Here is a 26378-nt window from a genome sequence, read left to right on the forward strand (position 1 = left end):
TGTTTTATCAGAAATGCAGTGAATCAGGACAACTTCACTTCTAAAAGCATTTATTTCCTGTCAACAAAGAAAATAAATCCAACAAATTAAATATGTTCAAATCGTGCACATCTACACAAAGAAACAAGAAAAAAAAAATGGCATTGGGAATCATGGATGCAATACAAAGGGTTGCTATCTAAAACTTAAGACTTTGAATAAAAATGGAGTAAACATGATTTCCAACTTAAAAAACCTTCAACATTCCCCATTACCCCTGCACTATTCCGAGTTGTCGGAACCTCAATGATTCAGTATGAAAATCTGTCATGATTTTGGATTTGAAAAAAGTCCTTTTGTGAAGTGGTTCAAAACAAAGGCAAGATGGAGACGAAGGGGAAGCATTTCTCTGCCTTCTCAGCTGACAAATGTTGTCCATGACATTTAACTCTCCTCACTCAGTGCAACAGACCAGACAATTCATGTTTTAGGCCTCTCACACCAATACCAGGCATACCCCACCCCATCCCACTCCACCCCACCCCACCTTGCACGCACACTCGCACACGCATACAAGAGAGACGCAACAAATGGGGACAGAGAAAGGCAGTAAAGAGTGGAAAATCTGCAGGATTTAATTGCAGGCAATTCTCAGTTTAAAACTGCCCGAGTTTAAAAACAACAGAGAAAAAAAACTAAACACAAACACACTTCAGCTTTCATCATTCACTTCTAAAGGGCAGTATGTCTGATTTTGTGTGTGTGTGTGTGTGTTTGTGTGTGTGTGTGTGTGTGTGTACACACACGCATATGTGATGGGGTTATGCATGAGAAGAGCTGGAGTCCGGGGGAAGGCAGGTAATTTCTGTACAGGTGAAAACTTCAGCACGGCTCCTCCTTTACCTGAAATGTAAAAAAAAAAGAGAGACTTTGAATCATTTTGCAGGAGAGGACCTTTCAACTGAAAACTAGGTGATGTGACATGATTATGACATGCCTGGTACCCATGTTATTAAGAGGGTGTCCTTGTGGACAATACCACATTGTGACATGCCTGGTACCAATGTTATTAAGAGGCTGTCCTTCCTTGTGGACAATACCACATTATGACATGCCTGGTACCAATGTTATTAGGAGGCTGTCCTTGTGGACAATACCACATTATGACATGCCTGGTACCAATGTTATTAGGAGGCTGTACGGTGTGTTCATGTCCTGATGATGAGTGCTACTGCGTGCGCAACCCAGCTCACCTCTGCAGGTCCATCTGTCTCTGTGTCCCGGCCTTCTTGGCGTCGTCCTGTTTTGGTATCTTGCCGCTGATTGGCTCCGTAGCTGCCGTGGTGGTGTGGTCCTGCGCGGGCGCCGCTCTCTTCCTGCCCCGGCCGCCTCCGCTGCCCGGCACCACCGCCTCCTTCTCGGGCGTCACGGCGGCGGCGCTCTTGGGCGGCCGTCCTCGTCCACGCTTCACTGGCGGCTGCGTCGCTGCCGGGGGGTTGGGGGTGACGCTGTTCTCAGTCTGGGGGTCCTCCTGTGGACCAAGGAGGGGAGCGTGTGAGTGACGTCCTCTCCCAGTGCAGGGCCCCACTGTTGGGGAGTGGGGAATGCAGCCTACAGCCCTTCTAATGTCTGCTCTCGTATTTTACAATATATCTTAGTGGGGGATGCAGCCTACAGCCCTTCTAATGTCTGCTCTCGTATTTTACAATATATCTTAGTGGGGAATGCAGCCTACAGCCCTTCTAATGTCTGCCCTCGTATTTTACAATATATCTTAGTGGGGGATGCAGCCTACAGCCCTTCTAATGTCTGCCCTCGTATTTTACAGTATATCTTAGTGGGGGATGCAGCCTACAGCCCTTCTAATGTCTGCCCTCGTATTTTACAGTATATCTTAGTGGGGGATGCAGCCTACAGCCCTTCTAATGTCTGCCCTCGTATTTTACAGTATATCTTAGTGGGGGATGCAGCCTACAGCCCTTCTAATGTCTGCCCTCGTATTTTACAGTATATCTTAGTGGGGGATGCAGCCTACAGCCCTTCTAATGTCTGCCCTCGTATTTTACAGTATATCTTAGTGGGGGATGCAACCTACAGCCCTTCTAATGTCTGATCTCGTATTTTACAGTATATCTTAGTGGGGGATGCAACCTACAGCCCTTCTAATGTCTGATCTCGTATTTTACAGTATATCTTTTAGACATATATCCAATGACAATGAAAAGCACCTGAAATTTGGCCTGCCTGTCCAACTCTTTTGGACATTTTTTTAATTTTTATTTCAGCCCTGTGACCATCTAGAGCCACTGAGATTGAAGTAGTCAGCCTGAAGGCTAGAAGATGAGATTCAAGTGGCCAGCCTGCAGGCTAGCTGTGGCTGGAGTGGTCAGCCTGCAGGCTAGCTGTGGCTGGAGTGGTCAGCCTGCAGGCTAGCTGTGGCTGGAGTGGTCAGCCTGAAGGCTAGCTGTGGCTGGAGTGGTCAGCCTGAAGGCTAGCTGTGGCTGGAGTGGTCAGCCTGAAGGCTAGCTGTGGCTGGAGTGGTCAGCCTGCAGACTAGCTGTGGCTGTACATGTAGTAGTCAGCCTGCAGGCTAGCTGTGGCTGGAGTATAAATAGCTGCTGCACAGGAGGAATGTGTGGGAGACTCCCTGACTGCTCCTCACATTTCACAGCACCTGCCTGGCGTCTCTCCCTCATGCGCACTCAGCACAATCACAGGGTACACACACACACTCACGCAGGGGTACACACTCAACACACACTCTCGCAGGGGTACACACTCAACACACACTCACGCAGGGGTTCAACAGGGTGCACACAGCTGGAATGTGACTGGAATGTCAACACAAGTTTGTTTTCTTTAAAATGGTAAAGGTAAATTCTGCAAAGAATGTGTGGTGGTGATGCTGACTGGTGCATTATGGATCTGAAGCGCTTGTTGGCTACCCAGGATGAAGGAGCATGGTTTGATATCAACTGAACCCTCGAAGGAGGCCTATCAGATCCATGGCAGAAAACCTCTTCTAGCTTATTTCTTATCACGATAATATGACACACACACACACACACACTTCTCTTACCTTCTTTTTGACCTCTTTCACCACAATCACAGGGTTCTCTTCATTTTCTCTCGCGCCGGTCACAGATGCGACAGCCACCGTGTCCCTAAACATAGGAACAGCGCCATTACAATTCCGCAGGACAGCTATAGGACCCCATACATATTAGCATGTACTGGAGAGACACTGCTGAAGACGTACCTGGTCTTAATGGATGCAGGTGTGGTGGGTGGGGTGTTGCTGCTGTTGTTGTTTCCGGCCTCTGTTGGGGTGCTTTTGGTATATGGCCGCCGTCCAGGAACCGTCAGCGGCTTATTGACAGCACCGAGAACTGGAACAGGTTTGGGCTTGAAATAAACAAACACAAAACGAGTGAGTGATAAGGAGTGCTGGATTTCCCCCTTGGGGATCAATAAAGTATCCATCTATCTATCTATCTATCTATCGAACAGCTCTTCCTTGTGTGATGATCTTGCATGTCAAATGTCTTTACCTTTCCCGTGAGAAGAACCGTCCTGGCTTCAGAGGAGAGGTAGTCCTTATCATTGACAAAGTCCTGCAGGAACAGAGAGAATCACCACTGAACAGAGACACTTGGTCAACTAATAGGCAATGCACCCTGCTGTTAGCCCGGCTATATGGCGGCAGTGTAAACTACCATCCAAAACACAACACTTCCCCAATACACAAACAACACAACACATATTTGCAAAATATATTCATACCTTGTCTGGTGTGGTGTAGAATTTGGTTGGAAGGATTGGATCTTTGGGACAATCCAAATGACAGGAGGTGCTCTTGTTCACGATAACAAATAACGCCACATCACACACAATGTACAGTTTCTGTAAATGCACACAAAGGTCAAAGGTCAGCAACAGGACTTGGAGGTGTTCTCTACGCCGATCACACGGCAACCTGCTCACACACGCAACACTAGCACAGCCCAATGTACTGGCTGCTGTTTGAGTGCACCTCTGGATTATCTTCATCACGCACAGCAGTGATTAAATATGCTTCTGTAGTCACAACATTAAAGTCTGATTACATCGCTCTGGGGTTTGTTTGTACTGCCAGATTCATGATAGACACAATAGGCATTCATGGTATCTTTGTGTGTGTGTGTGTGTGTATGTGTGTAAGAGAGTGAGGCGAGAGAGAGAGAGAAACAGACAGGAGCAGAGAGAGAGAGAGAGAGAAAGAACAAGTGAGACAAGGAGTGAGAGACAAATGAATGACCTCGTTTGTTTTGGGGTCGTCAGGGGCCTGGAGGTCCTTAGTCTGTTTGATGTTCTCCACCATCTTCCTGAGGAAGGCGTGACTGTTGTTCTCATTCTTCACCATCAGCACCTCCAGCATGAACCACAAGCACCTACCCAGCACACACACACAGAGTTCAGTTCATCAAAACCTCACAAGCACCTACCCAGCACACACACACACACAGTTCAGTTCATCAAAACCTCACAAGCACCTACCCAGCACACACACACACAGTTCCGTTCATCAAAACCTCACAAGCACCTAACCAGCGCACACACACACACACACACACACACACACACTCAGTTCATCCAAACCTCTCATGTTGTCATTCTTCACCATCAGCACACACATACTGTAGTTCAGTTGATCAAAACCTCTCATGTGCATATTCAACACCACAGCGCGCTGGCCAGCACAGAAACACGGGCTTACTCTTTGATGGCGATGAGCTGCTCAAAGTCCTGTGGTTTGGTGAAGTCTGGGTCGTGTGCCAGCAGGTGAATCATGTAGGGCACCACGTATTCCGGGAGGAGGGACACCAACTTCTCTGGAGGGGACACAGACAGAGGCAGAAAGGTCAGCCTGTTCTCTCTCTCTCTCTCTCTTTTTAATCTTTCAGAGTTGACCAACTCCATCCAATAGCGTGTGCCCTTCAATGCCGCTTCCAGTGTCCCAATTCTTGACACTGATCTAATCAATGTCACAATTGATTTGGAGTTACTCTGTATCTTTGTACTTTGTGACATTTCTATTTTCAAACAAGTTTTTTGTCATTTTGAGCAGAAGGCACGATTTATTACATCTGATGTATTTACTTGTCATAAGTTATCCCGTTGCCAAGATGACACAGCATGTGTTAGGATGTCTCAGACAAGGACGGCAAGAGAAGTCTACCAAGATGCATCAACAGTATCTGGTCTCATCTGCCTGTCTAGTCATTGTTTTGCCTGCCTTTGACTGCTTTGCACAAGTGCTTTCTTTGCATGTGGCGGTTCTGTCTGAGTCCCTTGAACACAGAACCCCAGACACGTGTTCTGTTTGCTGGAGTGCACTGACCGTGGGTGGGCCACCTGGTTCTGTTTGGGTTCTGTTTGCTGGAGAGTACTAACCGTGGGCCACCTGGTTCTGTTTGTTGGAGAGCACTAACCGTGGGCCACCTGGTTCTGTTTGGGTTCTGTTTGCTGGAGAGCACTAACCGTGGGCCACCTGGTTCTGTTTGGGTTCTGTTTGCTGGAGAGTACTAACCGTGGGCCACCTGGTTCTGCTTGGGTTCTATTTGCTGGAGAGTACTAACCGTGGGCCACCTGGTTCTGTTTGATGAACTCCCTGCGGACGCTGATGTTCTTGAGCAGGCACTGGCGGGCGTGGGCGCGGCGCTCCTTGACCGGGTCCTTGGCGCACAGGGCGAACACGGCCAGGTACTCCAGCGGCAGAGACAGCTTGGCCAGCGCCAGGTGCAGCTTCTGGGCAAAGATCTGCCTCACCTGGTAGCACTCATCCTACCGACACACAGGGACCAAGAGTGTGAGTGCTGTGGGGGTTGAGGCTGGGGCAGTGGTTCTCAAACTGTGGTACGGGTACCAGTGGTGGTACGCGGACTCTCTGTTGTGGTACTCTGGGAGTCTCAAAGATGTTTTATTTCATGAAGACAAAATAATCACTTCAAATTATATAAAATATACATAATGATTTGTATCTTTCTTGGAAATGCAAAAACAGTATCAACAATGTAAAAATATATTAACATTTTTGTTGTACTTTGATGCTGGTCATAATGTTGGTACTTGGGACTGTCATTTTTTCTCTGAGATGGTACTCATTGTGAAAAGTTTGAGGACCTCTGGGTTAGGGCTAGGGATGGGTATTGATAAGTTTTTATCAATATCGATGGCATTATCGATTCTGTCTATCAATCCAATTCCTTATCAATTCTCTTATCGATTCCCAAAAAATGTAGGTGCACCCACATTTTTCATTGCATCGCCTTTAACGCCAAAAGGTCACCTTTTATCGCTCTCCTTTCATATAATGTGAATGATTTTTTAACAATAAGGCGTAGAAAAAGCTTGTCTTTATTTAAAACACAATAAGGAATATACATATTCTTTATAAAGAAGTATAAAGATGTAGGCTATAGCCTACAGTGTGTATATATATAATATAATATAATTCTTTATATATTCTAATCTATAGCCTACTACTGACATTTCTGATATTCATGACATTCATGACTATTCATATTACAACTCTGCCTCTTTAATTGAGCTGTCGGCTTGAAGCCTCAAATTGTAAACAAAGTAGCATAGTTGGCTAGCTTATTATAGTCTACTGGTTTGACTGTTCAGTTTCCCCACGTGTGTTTAAGTTGCAAGGTAGGCTAATACTTTGTCTCCTTGGGACAGGCCCTTTTGAGTCTTAGAGTTGGAAAACATTGAGATGATCAGTCAACTTGAATGCAAGAGTTTGAATCAAATTTGTGCAGTAGCCTACGCTATGATGCTAACCGAAATTAATTATAATGTCGCTAGTTGTCTTCTATGCGTCATTGCTTTTCACGATTGTGAATGTGCATGTCGAGGGACGGGTGTCGCGCACGAGAGAGGGAGAGGGAGAGAGAGAGAGAGCGGGCCAAGGGGGTTACTTATATACAGTTTGGCAAAGTTGCACGCATAGTCTACAATTAAAACTTGTGAAGGAAACGTATGCTTTCACCTGAGCAGCGTCAGGTGCACCTAGAATTATTTTCAGGCATACTCTTAAACATTTTGGGCGCATATGCACTCTGGAGCCCTGGACCGGGCAACGTTAGCACCCCTCCGTAGTCTGTCAAACACATGACACTCTTGGAGCTTAATCCCATGCTTCACGGACAAATGTTTTAACATAGTGCTGGTATTACTACCCTTACACGATTTGACTTGTAGTATGAGTCGTCGCAGAGGGCGTGTAGTAACACAACATTTCAGGAAAACCGGAAAAGGTCCGACGTCATGCAGGCTGAGGGAATCGTTAAGGGAATCGATAACAAAAAAGACGTACGATGTCGATGGAATTGATAAGTTAAACCCGGTTCCAAGACGGAACCGGTTATCGATGCCCAACCCTAGTTAGGGCGTTGACATTGGGCAGGTTTGTGTGCTGCTGCAGGGGGGCAGGGGAACAGGGGAACAGGGGAACAGGGGAACAGGGGAACAGGGGGCAGGGGAACAGGGGGCACTCACGTTCAGCACGAGCCCACACAGCTGGAACTGTTCTGGGGTGATAATGTCATGGTAACAGGGCTCCTGAGCCAGCTTCATTATGGCACATCCAGCAGACAACCTCAGCCTGGACATGTCCGATTTACTGAAAACACACACACACACACAACAGCGTCAATCAACCTCAGCCTGGACATGTAGGATTTATTGAACACACACACACACACACGTGTCCAACACAATTCAGTTTGTAGTTCCACACACACACGGAGGGGGGGCATGCACACACACACAGATATAGCACAAAGACGTGGACACGCATGTGGACTTATGAGTGTACACACACACACACACACACACACACACACACACTAGAGTGCTAACCTGATTTTCTTCTGCTCGGTCAGGTCTCCCTCACTGACCAGCATGGCTGACAGTAATCTCAGTGTGGAGTTGGCAGACTTGGACTGGTTGTTCTTCATGCCCAGCAACCAGCGCACCAGCAGCTTTATGGCCTGCACCTACACACACACACACAGACACACACAGCGTTGAAAAACGATTAAAAAAAAGTATCTTCTCGTGTTAAATGTGATGGCTAAAATGGGATGAATATGGCTGATTCTGATTGGCAGATCCCCAACGATATCATTCTTCATGTCGTTATAGTTATAGTTTATGTGTGAACGTCATCATTTATTTGAACAAGAGCAACATTTGTTTATAGTTATAGCTATAGCTCTTGATGTGGACGGCCCTTTAGACTCAAACAGATGATTCAGGTGAACAGAGCGAGACTCAAACGAACCCTATTGACCCCATGTGTGGTGTCCCTGCTCCGCTACTTACCTTAGCGAGCACTTCAGTGAGACTCAAACGAACCCTATTGACCCCATGTGTGGTGTCCCTGCTCCGCTACTTACCTTAGCGAGCACTTCAGGGGACACCTCCTCGTCTGTGGTCCACAGTTTGCCGTTCCTGTTACCTGATGACTGAGGCACAGACAGGGCAGTGGTAAAGCACCCATCACTCAGTAGGCAGCTCTCAGTATCATAGCCATTTCAATTCAGTAAAAACCATGCAGTACATAAGCAAATGGTTGCCAGTTAGAAAGACCACTGCAAGGCACATGTGACAAGTATGAACAATAGCAGAATAAAGTATCTCATGAAACTGATCTGTGCTTGTGTCACACAAACAGAGGCTGGAAACGTGCCACAGAGTCCTTCAATAAAGTATCTATCTATCTTGAAGTTCTGTAAGAGGAACTGAGCAACTCTTAGCTCTCTCTCTCTCTCTCTCTCTCTCTCTCTCTCACGGTCTGTGCCATGTGGCTCTAGCTCTAGTCTGTGGGGTTTGCTTCTTACTCGGTCATTCATGAGCAGGTCCTTGACGATGAAGTTGGCGACGATGGACTTCATGGGCGAGGCGAACTGATCTGGGGCCAGCATGGAGATGTGCCCCAGCGACACCAGCGGCGTGATCAGCTGCTCCGGCACGTCCGCGTTCAGACTGCGGGACAGCGGCTGGGGCGGGGACGGCAGGCAGAGGAGAAGAATAGTGAGCGTCATGTCCGAGGGGCCATGGAACAGGACAGTCCATGGACACTAATGCTCTATCAGGGTGATGCTTAATCAAGATGGTCACTAGAATGATGTGTGTGTGTGTGTGTGCCTACCTCGAATATCTGGGCCAGCTGCACCTCCTTGTTGTGGAAGATTGCGTGGATGCAGTGAACTGCCTGTTTGGCCTGGTGTGGGGTGCCACGCTTCGCCTTCTGATGCAGGATGGGGATCAGAGTTCTACACACACACACACACACACACACACACACACACACACACACACACACACACACACACACACACACACACACACACACACACACACACACACACACACACACACACACACACACACACACACACACACACACACACACACACACACACACACACACACACTTTAGATTAACAAGATTCAATACAATCAGCTTTGCACAAATGTGCTCTGATATACACTCCCATGTGGAGGATTGTGCGTGTGTACTTGACGTACGAGCGAATCTGTGGCAGCTCCGTCTCAATCTTGTGTCCGGTGTTCCTGAAGATCTGGATGGCTGCCTCGGCCACTTTGTCATCCTCCATCTTCAGACACTGCAGCAGTGACTCATAGGTCTCACTAGAGTGGAAGGAGGTGGGGTGAGTGAACGACAGAACCTACACACACCAGAGAGAGAAGAGGAGAGGAGAGAAGAGAAGAGAAGTGAGCTGGTCAATTTCCATGCCGACAAGAGCATGGACAACAGAAGTCAGACCGATGCAGAGTGAAAGAGCAGCACTTCCTTTAATGCGCTACGCTACGCAAGTGTCAACAGTCTGACTGGGTCAAATCCACAGAATGGAGTCCTCACTGCATCCCGTAAGCTAAGCAGATCATGGGATGTCCGGTATCTTGTTTCGGCCAAAGTGAGCGGCCGTAGCTCACAGATTCAGATCACGCACCTTGAGCAGCTCCAGGCCTGAGCGAATGGCTGTGTCGGGGGTGACTCCCTCCTCCTCGTCATCAGCCGTCCCGTCGATGGATTTATTCAACAGTTTAACCAGGGCACTGCACACACACACACAACAAATGGTCAAGTGAGGGCTGCAGTTCCACCGCACCGCCACTAGGGGTCTCACTCACAGAGATCTACTGTTACACAATCTCTTCCCATACACCATGACACGCTCATCTGCTGTCACACTCGTATACACACACACACACACACAAACACAAACACACACTCGTATACACACCTGATAGCTTCAGAATCTATGTGCACCGGCGCAATCCTCTCCAGCAGGAACTTGACCATTTCCAAGAAGGGGTTGGTGGGCTGCTTCGGGAATGTCAACTTCCTTGTAATTTCTCTCTGTAGATACACACAGTAACAAACGTCAGTTGCTTTTATTCCATGGCTGCTCACACAACACTGGAGAACGGGTTCGATAAAAGTAGTCATCATGAGTCTTTCACAAATACACATAATGGACCAAGGGCACACATTCCCACTAGTCATTTCCTGTGCATTAGCCACATTATGTATAAGCTGCAGGACAGTGTTTATTACAAGTTAAAAGAAACAAAACTATATCAATACCATATCAACTGCCCCCTGTATTAACCTCATAGCTGAAAAAATATATAGCAAAATTAATGTATTAGCTGCGGCTAATAGGTGGGAAATTACGGTATGCACACTTGTGGCAGAAGAGCGTGTGTAGGAGAGAGAGAGACTTTCAGAGGACCGTAGAGAGAGTGTGTGTGTGTGTGGTGTGTGCGTGTGTGTGGAGTGTATGTGTGTGTGTGTGTGTGTGTGTGTGTGTGGCGTTGTGATGGGACTCACCACACACAGCTCGGCCTGCTTGCAGGAGCAGGTGGGGCTGATGAGCTGCTCCAGCTGCACGCGCAGCTTCTCGTCCTCCCCCAGCACCTGGTTAAACTTCTTCATGAAGTCCTGCGCCTTCCCTGGGTCAGGCAGGTTCTCTGCACACACACACACACACGCACAGAGAGACACACACACACACACAGACACACACACACCATGAACGACTTTGTGAAGATAGTTCAGAGAGGATGGACAGTTCTCTTGGACGGAGTGTTTTCAGGATGTTGTGAGGATGTTTATATCAACTTACTGGCAATGGTCATCAGCTTTGCAAACATGGCAACATTGTTGGCTTCAGACTGCAGATAGAGAAACACATTATTCATTCCATACTTGCACTCCACACACACACACACACACACACACACACACACACACACACACACACACACACACCACACAGCATAAGCACCCCCACTCATTTCCATTAACATTTAAAAACGTTCTCTTGACTTTCCAAGGACCTTTAATTACATTACGTTTCCATGACCATTCACAACCTACCAATGCGCTTAATCATTCATGAATAATAACAACGTGAATAATCATGAATAAAGAAAGGGAGATAATAATAACATGAATAATCATGAATAAAGAAAGGGAGATTCTCACCGTGGGAAGTTTGTGAAGGTCCAGCAGCTCCCTTACCAGCCCCCTGAGCATATTCTGACACTTCCACATCTCATTCAGAGCCCTGCAGGGGAGAGAGGGAGAGAGGGAGAGAGGGAGAGAGAGAGAGAGAGAGAGAGAGAGGAGGAAAGAGAGAGAGAGAAAAAATAAATTTCATATATCAGAGAGATAATGATACTTAAACAAGATCTAAATACATCTCAGTACTCTCAGAAATGCTCTAGGGTAAGAGTAGGGGTGGAGTACTATAGGGTAAGAGTACTATGGGATAAGAGTAGGGGTGGAGTACTATAGGATAAGAGTAGGGGTGGAGTACTATAGGATAAGAGTACTATAGGATAAGAGTAGGGGTGGAGTACTATAGGATAAGAGTAGGGGTGGAGTACTATAGGGTAAGAGTACTATAGGATAAGAGTAGGGGTGGAGTACTATAGGGTAAGAGTAGGGGTGGAGTACTATAGGGTAAGAGTAGGGGTGGAGTACTATAGGGTAAGAGTAGGGGTGGAGTACTATAGGGTAAGAGTAGGGGTAGAGTACTATAGGGTAAGAGTAGGGGTAGAGTACTTGACTGCGTTGGTGTCCAGGCAGGCATAGAGGTAATAAAGACACTTCATCTTCTCCTCAGTCTCCAGACTGTGAGGAACCATGTACTGAGCAAAGATCTTCTCCACCAGCAGCCTATCACACACGCACACACACACACAGAAAGAAAGAAAGAAAGAAAGAAAGAAAGAAGGAAAGGCCACTTTTAGGAAGGAACGAGTTGCATGGCCACTGTGTCTTTGTGAGGGAGGTATTATTGTGGTTCTGCTAGTGGGCATGTAGATGTAGTTCTGTGTAGCGTTTACATAATCAATGTTATTACGTAGTGTGTCTATAGGACACGCTGTCTGCTTGGCATGCAGATCTGTGTAGCGTTTACATAATCAATGTTACTACGTAGTGTGTCTATAGGACACACGGTCTGCTTGGCTTGACTGACCCTGCATGTCTGTGCAATTGCCATTCCTGAATCCTGACCTTAATACGGTACTCTTGTATATTTAAGAAAGGGACAATGTACATTAATTGACATGGCCTTATAGAACATGTAAATGCACCAGATCTAGTCACAGACTAATTTCCATCTATATATATGTGTGTGCCTGTGTGTGTGTGTGTGTGTTGGTGCTTACTTGTCATCGATGCTGTTCTGGTAGTAGATGTGCAGCAGCTTGTCCTTGATCCAGCTGATCTTCTGAGCGGACTCTTTCCCGGCCTCGTGATGCAGGCAGTACTTCTTGAAGAGCTGCGCCAGACCCATCATGGCCTCCTTACGCACGCGCCACTGGAACACACACTCACGGTTACACAGGGCACCTCCAGGACACACACACACACACACACACACACACACACCACTAATGACGCAGTTATAGATCACTCACTCTCTTGTCCAGCGTCCTCTCCCTGACGAACCCCAGCAGCTGGTCGTTCACCAGGTTCAGGTCCTTCTTGCCCGCGTTGATGATTGTCACGATGACATCATGACGGATGGCCTCCTCCGGGTCATGTGACCGCACTTTCAGGAAGTCTGTCATGCCGCACAGACAACACCAGAGGTTAATGTGTGTTTGAAACTGAATAGTTTCAAACTCACACACACACACACACACACACACACACACACACACACACACACACACACACACGGTCCTCTGAAAGTCTCTCTCTCTCTCCTACACACTCTCTTCTGCCACACACACACGCACACACACAAAAAAACCACAAAGCCCACCTGTAAGATCTTTTGCCAAGTCAGGATGGTTCATCAGACAATGGCTGGCAAACTTCACACATTCCAGTCTCACAGGGACGTGAATGTCATTAAACCTGCAAGCGTATCACAGCGTTATCACACACTAACGCCAGTCTGCGCTGGTCTCCATATAGCAGCCGTATTAAGTCATCGTGCATGCATCTCAGCCCAAGCACACAGGGCTGTGTCCTCTTACCTTCCCAGAAAGCACTGCCACAGCGGCCGATTCTGAGTGGCCAGTTCAGAGTCCTTCACACCAAAGAGTTTGGCCAACAACCTCACCACCGCCAATCGCTCCTCGCCATCGTTACTCTGTACAAACAGATCAAGCTTCAATACCTCCATCCTTTCCAAAACCACACAGCAACGTAGCATTCAGCGACCCAATTCTTTCCCTAAGACAATTCCTAATCCCTATGGACAATTTATTCCCTACACTGGACTATTTGAACTTTCTGACACTGAAAATTACCTTACTGTACTGTAACTGACCCTAGGCAGATGGGTTGGGCCCTTGAGTCGTGGATCTGTCCGAGGTTTCTTCCTATATGCATCTCCAATTCAGGAGTTTTTCCTTGTCCCTGTTACTCATGGGCTCTCTCTGAACGTTTAACACTCTGTAAAGCACCATGAGACATGTGTAATGTTTTGGCGCTCTATAAGTGAAATCAAATTGAAAATAACAACATGACATTTCTGTGGTCTTCAATAGAACATAAAAGAGGACAACTTTGCATGTTTGTACAACTTTGTTTTTACTACTAAGGTAGTCATGTTCTGCTTGTTCTAGAAAGGAATAGATCCTATGTGCTTCTGCAAACAACTGGTACATCCACAGCAGGGGACAAGCTGCTCAAACTGAGGAAGGATACTGGAGCAGCACAGAAGTTTGTCTGGGTATGTCTGGCGAAGATGTAGTCAACATCGAGACATTAGTCTTTTTGCTGTGCACCATTGCATTCAAAATTAAGTCTCAAAAACACCTGTGCTGCTCCAGTATCCTTCCTCAGATAGATTCAGTGTTTTGTATGTGTGTGTGTGTTCTGTATGAGTGCTTGTGTGTGTGTGTTCTGTATGAGTGCTTGTGTGTGTGTGTTCTGTATGAGTGCTTGTGTGTGTGTGTTCTGTATGAGTGCTTATGTGTGTGTGTTCTGTATGGGTGCTGATGTGTGTGTGTTCTGTATGGGTGCTTATGTGTGTGTGTTCTGTATGAGTGCTTATGTGTGTGTGTTCTGTATGGGTGCTGATGTGTGTGTGTTCTGTATGGGTGCTGATGTGTGTGTGTGTTCTGTATGGGTGCTGATGTGTGTGTGTTCTGTATGGGTGCTGATGTATGTGTGTTCTGTATGAGTGCTTATGTGTGTGTGCGTCACTCTGCAGCACCTTCAGTTTGAACTCCAGCTGGGGCATCACCGACACCAGCAGCAGAGGGTCGATGGCGAACAGCTCCTGGATGAGATCGAACACGTGCTCGGAGAGGTCACTCACCGACGACTTCCCCATCACCAGCACCTGATTAAAGAACTGGAGAGGAGGGGAGGAGAGCGGGGGACAGTGTGGTCAGGGCAGGGGGGTCATGGGAGGTCATGGGACTACACATGATCTCATGGGGAAGAATACTGCTGTCAAGAGCTGAGCACTTACATTGGCGATGCACGTTTCAATGGTCTGTACGGTCCTCTTCAGCAAAGCTTTAGCCAGATCATACGCCTGCTTATTCAAATTCTACAGTGGGACAGAGAGAGAGGGAGAGGGAGAGGAGGGGGAGAGGAGAGGGGGAGAGGAGGGGTGGGGTGGGGGGTGGGGGGGGTAGAGTAATCATCCTTAATCTTCAAGAAACCACAATGACCTCACCCAGCGTCAGCACAACACGCAACTGATCATTAATATATTCAGGGATTAACTGCAGCCTCCACAACATATTGTAATTGCACTGTAGCCTGAAATGGACATCAAAGAGAATGACTAAGTAGCTGTTTAAAGTGGTTGCGGTTGGGGACTGTTGAGCTCTCAGATTTGCTGAAGGGCGACTGGAGAGGCTATGTGAACTGGTATGAGGTCACGGAGTTCAGTGAGCCGTGATTGGCTGGTTATTGGGTAAGTGGTCCAGCATGTGGCCGCTGGAGTGACTGGGTACCTTGTGGGCTGGTACGTGTGTGTGTGTGTGTGCGCGTGTGCACACACACACACACACACACACACACACACACACACGTGGTCAGTGGAGTGACTGGGTACCTTGTGGGCTGGTACGAGTGTGTGTGTGTGTGTGTGTGTGTGTATATACACACACACACACACACACACACACACACACACACACACACACACACACACACACTGCATGTGGTCAGTGGAGTGACTGGGTACCTTGTGGGCTGGTATGAGGTTGATGAGGATGGTGTCCAGCAGCTCTTGTGTGACTCCATCTCCCTCCAATATGATGGAGCTCATCAGGTCCAACATATGCATCTGTACCTTCTGATTATGGCTGTTACTGTAACACACAAACACACACACACACACACACACACACACATATCAGTATAATGTGCAGCCCAGTCGCTGGCAGTTGGTGATTAACATCAAGTGAATGCAGACTGGTTCGAAAGTTAGTGGGCACTATGGAATGGTGTGGTTAGGACCAACAAGAGAGGAAGATGGCTTACTTGATGACAGAGAAGAGGGTTTTGAAGAGCTGGATGAAGATCTCGTTGCAGTCCTCAAGCTCAAAGCAGATGTTGTAAGACTTTACCCATGCCAGGTTCTGCAAAGATCAAAATGTTTGTTGTCCATGAACAGGATTAAGAACAATTCAACACTGACAGGAGAGGATAGCCAATATTTCTCCACTCTTCTTTCTTACGCTTGTGTTCATATTTTCTGTTCTGGAGTGTAGTATTTGTTTGTGTGTGTGTGTGTGTGTGTGTGTGTGTGTGTGTGTGTGTGTGTGTGTGTGTGTGTGTGTGTGTGTGTGTGTGTGTGTGTGTGTGTGTGTGTGTGTGTGTGTTACCTCCAGAAGGTAGAAGTAGCGATTGAACTGAGCACTCTTCGTGTCCTCCAACCCTTTCAACTGCCGTGTGATGAATAGAAAAATATCCTGAAGGGGAAAACAGGAGAATATTACAGCCAAAACAGTGAAACCCCTCCCTTCACTTCAACATCCAGATAAGCGAGGAACTGTACGAGAACCTTGAGTTTGTCGTGTGAGGTGTAGGGCGCCTCGGGGGCGTAGATGCGGAAGATGTCCGCGAGGCAGCAGGCCACGAGAAGCCGCACGTCTTTGTTGGGGTTCCTCAGGAAGAACTCGGAGGCCAGGTGCAGCGCCAGGCCCAGGTACTGCTGCTTGTCCTCCTCTGAGTCCTGGTCCATGTCCATGTACGTCTTCACCACCATCTAGCACAGCGGAGGACACCGGTTCAGTTATGTATTCTTCTTCATCTCTTTTCTCTCAGCCTTGTACAACACAACAATCTAGCACAGCGGAGGAAACCGGTTCATTTATGTATTCTTCTTCATCTCTTTTCTCTTAGCCTTGTACAACACAACAAAGCTCAGTGTGAAGTAACAAATACGACTAGAATTACCCATCATCAATGGACGGCTTTTTGTGGTCCTTGAGACTAACAGTACAGAGGAAACCGGTTCATTTACAGTCATTTTCCGCATATAAGCCGCATTGTGCATAAGCCGCAGGACAGTGTTTTATGCAAGTTAAAAGAAACAAAACCATATTAAAGACCATATTAACTGCGCCCCTGTATTAACCTCATAGCTGAAGAAATTAAGCCGCGGCTAATAATCGGGAAATTACAGTATTTATTCTTCTTCATTTCTTTTCTCTTCCCCTAGTGTACAACACAACAAAATTAAGTGTGAAGTAATGAATACAAATAGAGTCAGGCATCATCAATGGACGGCTTCTTGTGGTCCTGGAGACTGTAGTCACCATGATGTGATTGTCCCGCTAGAGCAGGTACAGGTCGTGTACATTGAGATGTGAAATGGTATCCAGTGAAGCCTTAATAAACAACTGAATTGGTGACCACATGACTTGTGATCTTCAGGCAATATACCGGTTTCTGCAGCTAACCTTGAGCCATTACGGATTTGTCCCTGGCAGCATTGAAGCCTTGATAACCCAGTAGTCTGAGGACACGGACTAAATATACTACATGTATAGTCTCTACTGACATATTCTAGAGTTTGTGGCTGTTCTACATGTATAATATATGTGTATGTGTTTTATATGTTGGGAGGGAGTCTGGAATATTTTTTTTAGGATGTGTCATGTCAGAGTGTAAGGTACCATCTAGGGTTGTTAATGAATAATCGAATAATGTTTGTTAAGAATTTAATCGACTAAAATAAATGCCTAATGAATATTCATTTTAGTCTCACGCAATATGAGAACAGCAACATTTTCCGGTATTTTGCACGCATGACAAAAACAAGCAGAGATGAAGCGAGCGAGGAAAAGTGCTGGACCTCTTCTTTATTTAGGGGCTCACGAAAACGGGGTACCTAGTAAAACGTAAGCAGGAAGTGTTGTGGTTAGAACGTGAAGTGCGAGAGTTAGAGAAGTGTGTGTTATGTTAATGAATGCAGGAGAACTGTTTTGTGAAGCATCTCCATGTTAAACGAAAAGAAGCCTATTAAACTGGTATTCCGAGACATCAAGCCTCTTAATTGTTTCATCACCAATATACCAGTAGGATAACCCGTGTTTGAACGATTACCTCACAAGCTGCCGGCAAGTGAAGTTAAAAGTGCTAAGATAACGGGCCGACCGGCAAGGTAACAAAATGTTCATCCGACCATACACGAAACCAGCATCGTAGATGACCAGTGAGCGTTGCAATCGCTAGCCTACATGTTCAAATAGGACCTACATCGGATGGCATAATGCCCTGTAAAATAAAGTTTACAACTTGTTGTAAACAACTTATTTCTTGAAAGTTTTTTTTTTTTTTTTTTTAAATATCATCGTTAATATCAATTGTGTGCGTGTTGGACATGTGGGAGTGATGGGTGGGGGCAAATGTTTACACGGCTCTGAATGCCATGTGACGTCATGATTTAGCAAATAATCGATTAATTGTTCAATAACGTTATGATTAGTCGAACATGAAAATTCATCTAAAGTCCCAACCCTAGTACCATCACTCCACTCTGAGGGTGTGAGGTGCATGGCCACACCTGAGAGGACATGGAATGACCTGTATGTACTGTATGTCTGCATATTCCTTTAGACATCCCACTGGGGCTTAGGAATGAAACGGCTCCTCGCTGACTGTGTGCAATTTCCCTCATACACAAAACTCTGACGTGACAACCCACTTCCTTTCTGTATCTGCCAGCCCATCGTGGCAGGACTACTTAAAGTGTTATGGAGCCCATGCTGAATGTAAGACTTCTGGACCACTAAGTGCTTTTGGACCACCAGTATCAAGGTCATAGTTACGATCATTTTTGGAGAAATTACCTCTTTTTAGCATGTTCACACTGCTTGGAGCTGGGGGCATTTCAGATATCCTACAACCATATTCAGATTCCCATTTCGAGTTAGATTCTTCCCCAGCGTCCAGTAAGCATGAGTGATTTGAAGCATGCAGACTGGTCAAACACATGAGCCAAGGCAGTATGTCTGCTTTTTTTTTTTTAAATCTGTCTGAAACCAGAATAATTCTTATAGAGCTGCTGCTTAAATAATGTGTGTGCAATAGGCTAGTCTGTAGCGTTTCAGTTTCAGGTGTTTTCAGACATTAAAACATATGAAAAATGATAATAATAATAATAATAAAAAAAATATTCTTCCCTTTTTTTACTCTGCCTCTCATTACAACATATGGCAAAACTACCTCTGATTCAACTACAACGGTCTTTAGGTGAACAACAGGAGTTTATATATTTATGAAGCATAAGCAAACAGACAATGTGTTTCGACCACTAGGTCTTCTTCAGTGTTACCATAGCCCAAGAGGACATCCTCAAGCCCATTGTGCTGTCTGTTTACGGTCATAAAGCATCAAGGAAACCAAAACAGAACACACTTTAAGGAACTGATAGCGGGGAACAGAGAGGCTTTTCCTGAAAAACAAAACTGCAACCTCAAATCAATTAACAACAAACCTGCCCATAAATTGAATAGTACATTTAATAGACAACTACTCAAGATGCCAAGATGAGTCCAAAAGATGCTCAGGCTTGTATAGTCTGCTGAAGGCCAGCTGGACAGAAGGAAACGTGAGCTATTTAACCTGTTCTTCAAATCTGTTGATACAATGCAATGGCTTAAATACTAATGCAGCCCATTTAATCACTTTCTATTCATGTAAAAAATATCTAAATGTCAAGTTGATGGTAATCTGTCTGGAAAAAAAACCCTCATCCACTGATCCATCATACTGTACACACTAAGTACTGTTTTGTCTCTGAGAGGGTTGTGAAGAGAAAGCTAAAAATTAGTCTGATATAGCGGAAGAAATGTTTCACATGTTCAGTGTTGTAGTAGCCTACTTGGCCTGTGAGAAGAAATGTTTCACATGTTCAGTGTTGTAGTAGCCTACTTGGCCTGTGAGAAGAACTGTTTCACATGTTCAGTGTTGTAGTAGCCTACTTGGCCGGTGAAAAGGGGAAAAGCCAAACCCATGCTCCATTAGCAAAGGCATCACTTTGCCTCAGCGTTCTGGCGGTGTGTGTGGAGAAGGAACAAAAGCCCTTGAGGCAGCCCAGCTCCCGAGGCAGGGCAGCTCCTCCAGAGAGGGTTAAAGCGGATAGTAATGAAGGATCTTTGGCTCCTCCAGTGGGTATCTGAGTCCCTCCCTATTGATCTCAAAGTACCTGATAAAAAGTGTACTGAAGGAGCTCAAAAAAGCTATTTTTAATTATTACTAAAATGTGCACGTACATTTTTGATGGCAGAAAATATGGTAATCCTATCTTTCCTATGCCTATCCAAATGGATTTTGGAATGACCATATCTGAGAACACTAGCGTAGTGTCCGTAAGAAACGTCAGGTCAAAATTGGCTCCACTGTGTGTACGCTTTTCACATCCAAAGAACTTCATACTCAACACTACACTCAGACATGGGACCTTGGCAATACATTGAATGGTTGAAGATGAACCCTCTAGTCCAGTGGTTCTCAAACTGTGGTACCAGTACCACTGGTGGAACGCATACTCTCTGTGGTACTCTGGGAGTCTCCAAGATGATTCATTTCATGAAGACAAAAGAATCACTTCAAATGATATAAAAATATATATATATAATGAAAAATCATTCAATTTAAATTAGTTTCTATCTTCTTTCTTGAAAAAAACAACAACTTTATCTTAATGCTGGTCATAATAGTGGTACTGGTAGAGCCAATTGTTCTCTGAGGTGGTACTCATTGTAAAACATTTGAGAACCACCGCTCTAGTCTATGCATACAAATATATAATATAATATATTATTATATAATATTTGTCATACACTCACAGGAACTTCAATGGAGATCCCATTGTAAATGCATTGATATGGAGGGACTTTTTGCAGTTCCTAAAACCTTTTGGACATTCACATGGTGTATGCACGCCAGGCATCCCAATGCATTTGTCTTGTGTGTTTGTGGAGAAAACAGTCACACTTTAAGAGACGTCTTGCTTCATAAATTGCATTGTGGCCATTTTATTTTAGTGATAAAAATGTAAATGTAAACTATACTTTATAATTTTCAACAAAATCTTATTCAAAGATGTCAATATGGCAACACGAGTATCTCTTGCAGCTAGTGTTAACAATACTTATTAGTCTAAAGGGTGTTCTGTTCAATATTGAGTGGCTAATCCTCTTCTTGCCACCACACACACATTCACAGCCTCAACACCTACGGCCTTTAGGACCCTGGAGAACTCTGGGGTGCTCTGTCTGAGCCTGCAGCTCTGCGGAGTGGATGAGTACAGGGAGAGCGGGGGGATGGGCACCCAGCCGTCCAGCAGAGCGGAGCGCTGTGGAGCCTCCACTCTCACTCACTCAGCCCCGCAACTCACAGGAGAAGGACAGAGCACTCAGCGCAGAGGCCCTGCTAAACTCAACGCAATGCAACTGAGTCCCTCTCCAGCCCCATGCTATGCAATCAGCCAGCTTATCCAACACTGATATCTTCAGATGAGCTCCACCGCCACATCTAAAGGAAGCACCTGAGGTGTATTGCCGTTACATTCCAGTATTCATTTTCCACACCATCAAACATACTTTGTAGCCACAGAGACTACACGATCACAACTGTTGAAACACTGCGGCAATTGTAAAAAATGTCTCTTTCCTCCAACCTGCTAAGGTGAGGTTCAGAGGAGGTTTATGTACAAGTTAAATATAAATACACAAAACCAAGAACTGAACCATGCAACAACACAGCAGGAGCCATTTTCCATCATGCGTTGTGTACACTAAACTACTACTAAATACCATTCTAGTGGAGCAATATTTTGTGGACCAACCTGTTTGCACATTTTCATTTCATTTTTGGCACTGACTGCCTGAAAGTTAGCCACAGAGATCAGATAAGGTCAGTCAGTTAACAACATTGAACACAAATATAATCCTCCTGGCCTTTTACGATGGTAGCGTAGACAGAAACGAGGCTGGTTGTTTCAGACTAAAAGATTAGTCTTGCACAAATTACTAGCCATTACATTTAGGGGATAAGACAACTTTTGCTTTCAGTACTGGTATGTTTATGTGTTTTACAAAGACAATTCTTAATTTCCAAAATCAATAGCTTTTAATGACTTGAAAACAGGAATTTCCCCTTGGGGATCAATTAAGTATCTATCCATCTATCTATCTATCCTTTTGGGGATTTCTACTGTGGTCTCTGTGTATTTTGAACAGTAGGCTATGATTTATAAACACACTGTATTTCCATTCAGTATGCTACAGGTACCTACACTGTGTGATTTTGGTCAAGAGTGGGTTTCAACGTGCAAACAACTCCTCCGGCATGTCCACAAACATCAGCAAAGCAAACACAAACCCGTGGAGCTATAGATGTGTTCTCACAACATTACCATATGCCAGTTCAGAGCCAAATAAGAAAAGTGGACTACCGGTAAAACCACTTTAAACAAGAGGGCAGTTTACCCAATCATTTGCTACACTAACAGCAAGACACTAAAAATGTGTGTTTTCTCCAACCACGGAAGTCCAATGTCGCCCAGTGGCATTTCCCCTGCAGGGCCCTATCAGTTCAAGGCCACCACTACATGCAATCCCTCAACTAGCACTTGAGCCGCACCAGGGGGCCGGGCGCTTACACAACCACAGCACTGCACTTCCTCATCTGCCGCTCGACACACGGCAAGCAATGGAGCAGCAACACATCAGCCATACTCACACAGGCGCACACACACTTCCTCGTCAAACTCATGTTTACAATGCTGTTGTCTCCCATGAATGAAAGACATTCAATATGGGAAGAAATTAACAGCTTGGTGTCAATTTCTTGTTCAGCTGTGTTTAAATTTGCTCTGGCCTCAGTGAATATGTGTATTGCTGCATCCCAACAGTGACAGCACTTTTAGTTTAGTCCGCTTCGTTACGATTTTACTCTGCAAATAATGTTAATGTACAAGGTGGTAAAATTCAATCTGAACTCAACAGTCAATCAAATACACACCTCGTTTCAGTGCTCTTGAAGATACATTGACTGGCTAAAATAGCATGGGACCTGATCCAAGCCACTCAGCTTGCCATTTACAGAGCAAGAGCTTCAGTGCTAGTACAAACACCAGAGTATTCTCATTGAGCACACACAGACAGCACAGCTGGAGGACAGGAGCAAGAATTAGCTGAACTTGACAGTACGTGCACTGGTAAATGCAAACACTTATTTAGAGTATCAGCCACTGAAACAAGCACAATCACATTGTGTTTAAGTATGCTATATGAATAAAAAATAAATGTACTGTTTGGCTTGACTTGTTATCTACATATACTTATCATGCCATGTGCATTTGCATAATACTGGTAAGAAATGCAACTGGATGGAAGTAAAGTGGCTGCCAAGGGAAGAAAACATAAAACATGTTTGCCCATCTTTGAGAACACCAATTCAAACCATACCCAAACATTAGAAAATGTACGATAGCGCTCATATCCTGGCTTCTCACTAAATCTGTGTTTTAAGTTTAGTAAATCTCTGATTAACAGACACAGACACACTTTAGACAAATGCAATATACAATGAAACCATCATACTGAAAACATCTCATATTGTTGCAACCCTAGAACCAAACAGGCTCCCAGAATACATTTCTACACCACTACAGCAGAACACTGTAAGAAGACCAAGGTCATCGGTTCATTTCCAAGGGAGCACAAACTCTGATAAGAGTTCAACCCATAACCTCCTTTGGGCTCCAGATGTCTGCTGAAAAACAACACTACTGAAGGTAACAAAGGGGTACAAAGCCTGACTGTATCGTGTGTGATGCCCTTCAAATATGAGTTTCACATCTTCCACAACTTCCAAAGACAATCTTGTTGTCATTATAACTACTAACTAACCAAATCGAAACCAATTCCAACTGAATCAGAACCTGTGAATCAAATGCCCATGCACAAAACAACATGCACTGTATATGTAAACAGACCAGGGGTCATTCCACAAAGTTCCCCAAAACATGGAATCAGATTAGCACAGTCCTGAATGTGTCCTGTCAATATTTTACGGAGCCCTATCCTGTCTCATATGCTCCATCCTATCTATACCCAACACAGCCAAATGTGTCACCCTTGCTGGCTGAAACTCTAGATTACACACAGAATTAACTCGTATCAATGCTCAATGCTCAATGCTCAGATCAGAAGAATGCATAATGACATCATCAAATACATCACCCACTGACCAAATAAGATAAACAACAAATTAAACAAGTCTCTGGTATATGTGACCGCCTGCACTTATCAGTCCAGTCTAATTTCACTTGACAATCTTGTGCAAATTGTTCATGCTAAAGCATTTGTTCAGGGCAGATCAATGTTCATAACATGTAATGTTGGGAATGTTGCCGTTACAAAAGATGGCAGACACTGAGGTTGGTCAAAGGAGCGTTGGTGGAAGATTCAGGCTACTGTATGCAAGTATTTGGGTACATTTATGAAAACAATTGAAAAGCAAGCTTCATTTACAATAATGAACAAAGTAAAGGAAAATAGTGATATTTATAATGTAACAGAGCCAAAAAGTCTACTGAAAGGCCTATGAAAGTCAGGCCAATATACACCAGAAGAATTGAATACAGTGCAGGAATTCTTTGAGAGAATAATTGCTTGTCAATTTGTCACTCTCATAAGTAATGTGCAATACCATGCTTGGCATGGCACAACATTATAGTGTGAGCACTGTGGGAGGCAACAGGCAGATACATTCAAGTCATTAAATTCCACCTGAGCTCCCATTCCCAACTAGCAAGTGAAAGAGATTCGATATAGGTTGCTGAACAGCCTTCCCTGAATGTGTGTCAGAGGGGGACTTACTCAGGACAGTAATTCACTGCAAAGTGGTCACTCAAACACACACACACACACACACACACACACACGACTAGATCACAAAAGTTATCACATAATTTGCAGCCTACTGTATGACAGAATGTATGACACTAAAGTTGGAACGAACTGGAATTGGCTCACACCACATGTAGCTAATAGACCAACAGGTCAAAGACACGTGATTGTGCTAGCGAAATGTGTTGTTTGGTTTTACCTTTAACCGTTTCACCACTTCATCGTTGCTGATTTTGTCTGTGATCTCTTTTACCCCCGGAGGATAGATGATTTTGCCTTCCCCCGCCGGCTTCTGTTGTTGCGGGAACTCCATGCTCGTTCAACTATTTATCCACACGGTCCTCTACTGGCCTCTATGGGTCGGAAAACAAAAGTTCAGCAAAGGGAATCTGCCGCACTTTTCCAAAATATCGTTTTAGAGCCTTTTTGAAAAGCCCAATCCCTTTCTGAAGCCAGTTAACTACATAAAAAGAAGCAAATCCCTCGTTGGCTTCAATATAATTACTCAAAGCGGTGTCAAAATAAATTCCAAAATAAAAACATCAGGCTGGAGCTAGTTAGCTGGCTAATGTTAATCACAAAGCTAGTATCCGCTGCGTTCTTTTCATAAGCATTTATCTTACCCTAATAAGATGAGCTTTATGAGGGCTAAAGTGTACTACACATCGGCGACTACATTCATCTAATGCAATTCAATCTACACATATGAGTGACTACGAATAAACATAATATAGCAAACCCGCGTTGGGGTAGCTGAGTGGTGAGTAGCACACGTTAGCTCTCACACTGTATGGTATGGCATGCTAGCTAGCCTCTCCACAACTAACGTTACGGCCTAGCCATTTCAGTTAGGCTAGGCCTCGAACTGTTCAAAAGATCCCGTTTACACTGTCACTTTAAAGACATAAAAAACATAAACACTCGCTCCTATCAAGCAGATGAATAACAGATGGAAAAATGTACACCCCAATGACAATAGCTCGAAAGTAAGTAAACTTTGTGTATGAGAAAATGTGGATAAATTTACTTGTTAGTTTAAAGTTCAGCTTTGAAGAGAACCCATTGCTTCCCCCAGCAGCTCTGAAAATCAAGGTTCCAGTAGCAGCGGCTCATCGCCCTCCCTCCCCGAAGTTGCCCACAAGGATTTTCAACATCTCAGTAAATAGAAAAAGATAGCTCTCTTCCAACAACTAGTTTACGGAAACCTGGATAATATCGATACATGCCCCAGCACTCAGATTCACAGATATTTGCAATATTTACCTTACGCAGGAATTGTTTTAATTCATGTGTCAGGTTCAGGGTTGGTTTTTAGTTTCAGCACAAAAGCTCTCCTCTCTCAGCGGCGTTTCAGTGTCCCTTGAACATAGGGCTGCAGCGCCGCCTTCGGCCCACATGAAGCAGCGCAACAGACAACCAACAAGGCGGGAGAGAGCCGTTTAGGTCTATGGAGCCGA

General features: G+C 45.0%; 1 protein-coding gene across 3 annotated transcripts; it reads right to left on the bottom strand.

The window, feature by feature from the left end:
• Positions 1–33: 33 nt before the first annotated feature.
• On the bottom strand, positions 34–26321 carry pds5a (PDS5 cohesin associated factor A). 3 transcript variants are annotated; one of them, XM_062530640.1, is made up of 33 exons: positions 26185–26321; positions 25121–25274; positions 16557–16760; positions 16378–16464; positions 16034–16131; positions 15735–15861; positions 15009–15089; positions 14748–14888; positions 13561–13676; positions 13344–13438; positions 12994–13139; positions 12742–12893; positions 12131–12244; positions 11549–11630; positions 11187–11235; positions 10892–11031; positions 10302–10417; positions 10008–10113; positions 9562–9722; positions 9182–9305; positions 8871–9029; positions 8427–8495; positions 7888–8024; positions 7525–7648; positions 5598–5802; positions 4736–4850; positions 4277–4409; positions 3763–3882; positions 3531–3593; positions 3239–3384; positions 3059–3143; positions 1233–1510; positions 34–882 (listed from the first exon to the last, which is right to left on the bottom strand). In XM_062530640.1, exons 2-33 carry the CDS (start codon positions 25232–25234, stop codon positions 879–881), a joined length of 3891 nt encoding a protein of 1296 aa, XP_062386624.1. In that variant the 5' UTR covers positions 25235–25274; positions 26185–26321; the 3' UTR covers positions 34–878. The 3 variants fall into 3 exon arrangements, with proteins under 3 accessions (XP_062386624.1, XP_062386625.1, XP_062386623.1); XM_062530641.1 differs by lacking the exon at positions 26185–26321 and adding an exon at positions 25949–26049; XM_062530639.1 differs by lacking the exon at positions 26185–26321 and adding an exon at positions 25545–25670.
• Positions 26322–26378: the final 57 nt, after the last annotated feature.

This window comes from Sardina pilchardus, chromosome 2 (genome assembly GCF_963854185.1).
Source record: "Sardina pilchardus chromosome 2, fSarPil1.1, whole genome shotgun sequence".
NCBI lineage: Eukaryota > Metazoa > Chordata > Actinopteri > Clupeiformes > Clupeidae > Sardina > Sardina pilchardus.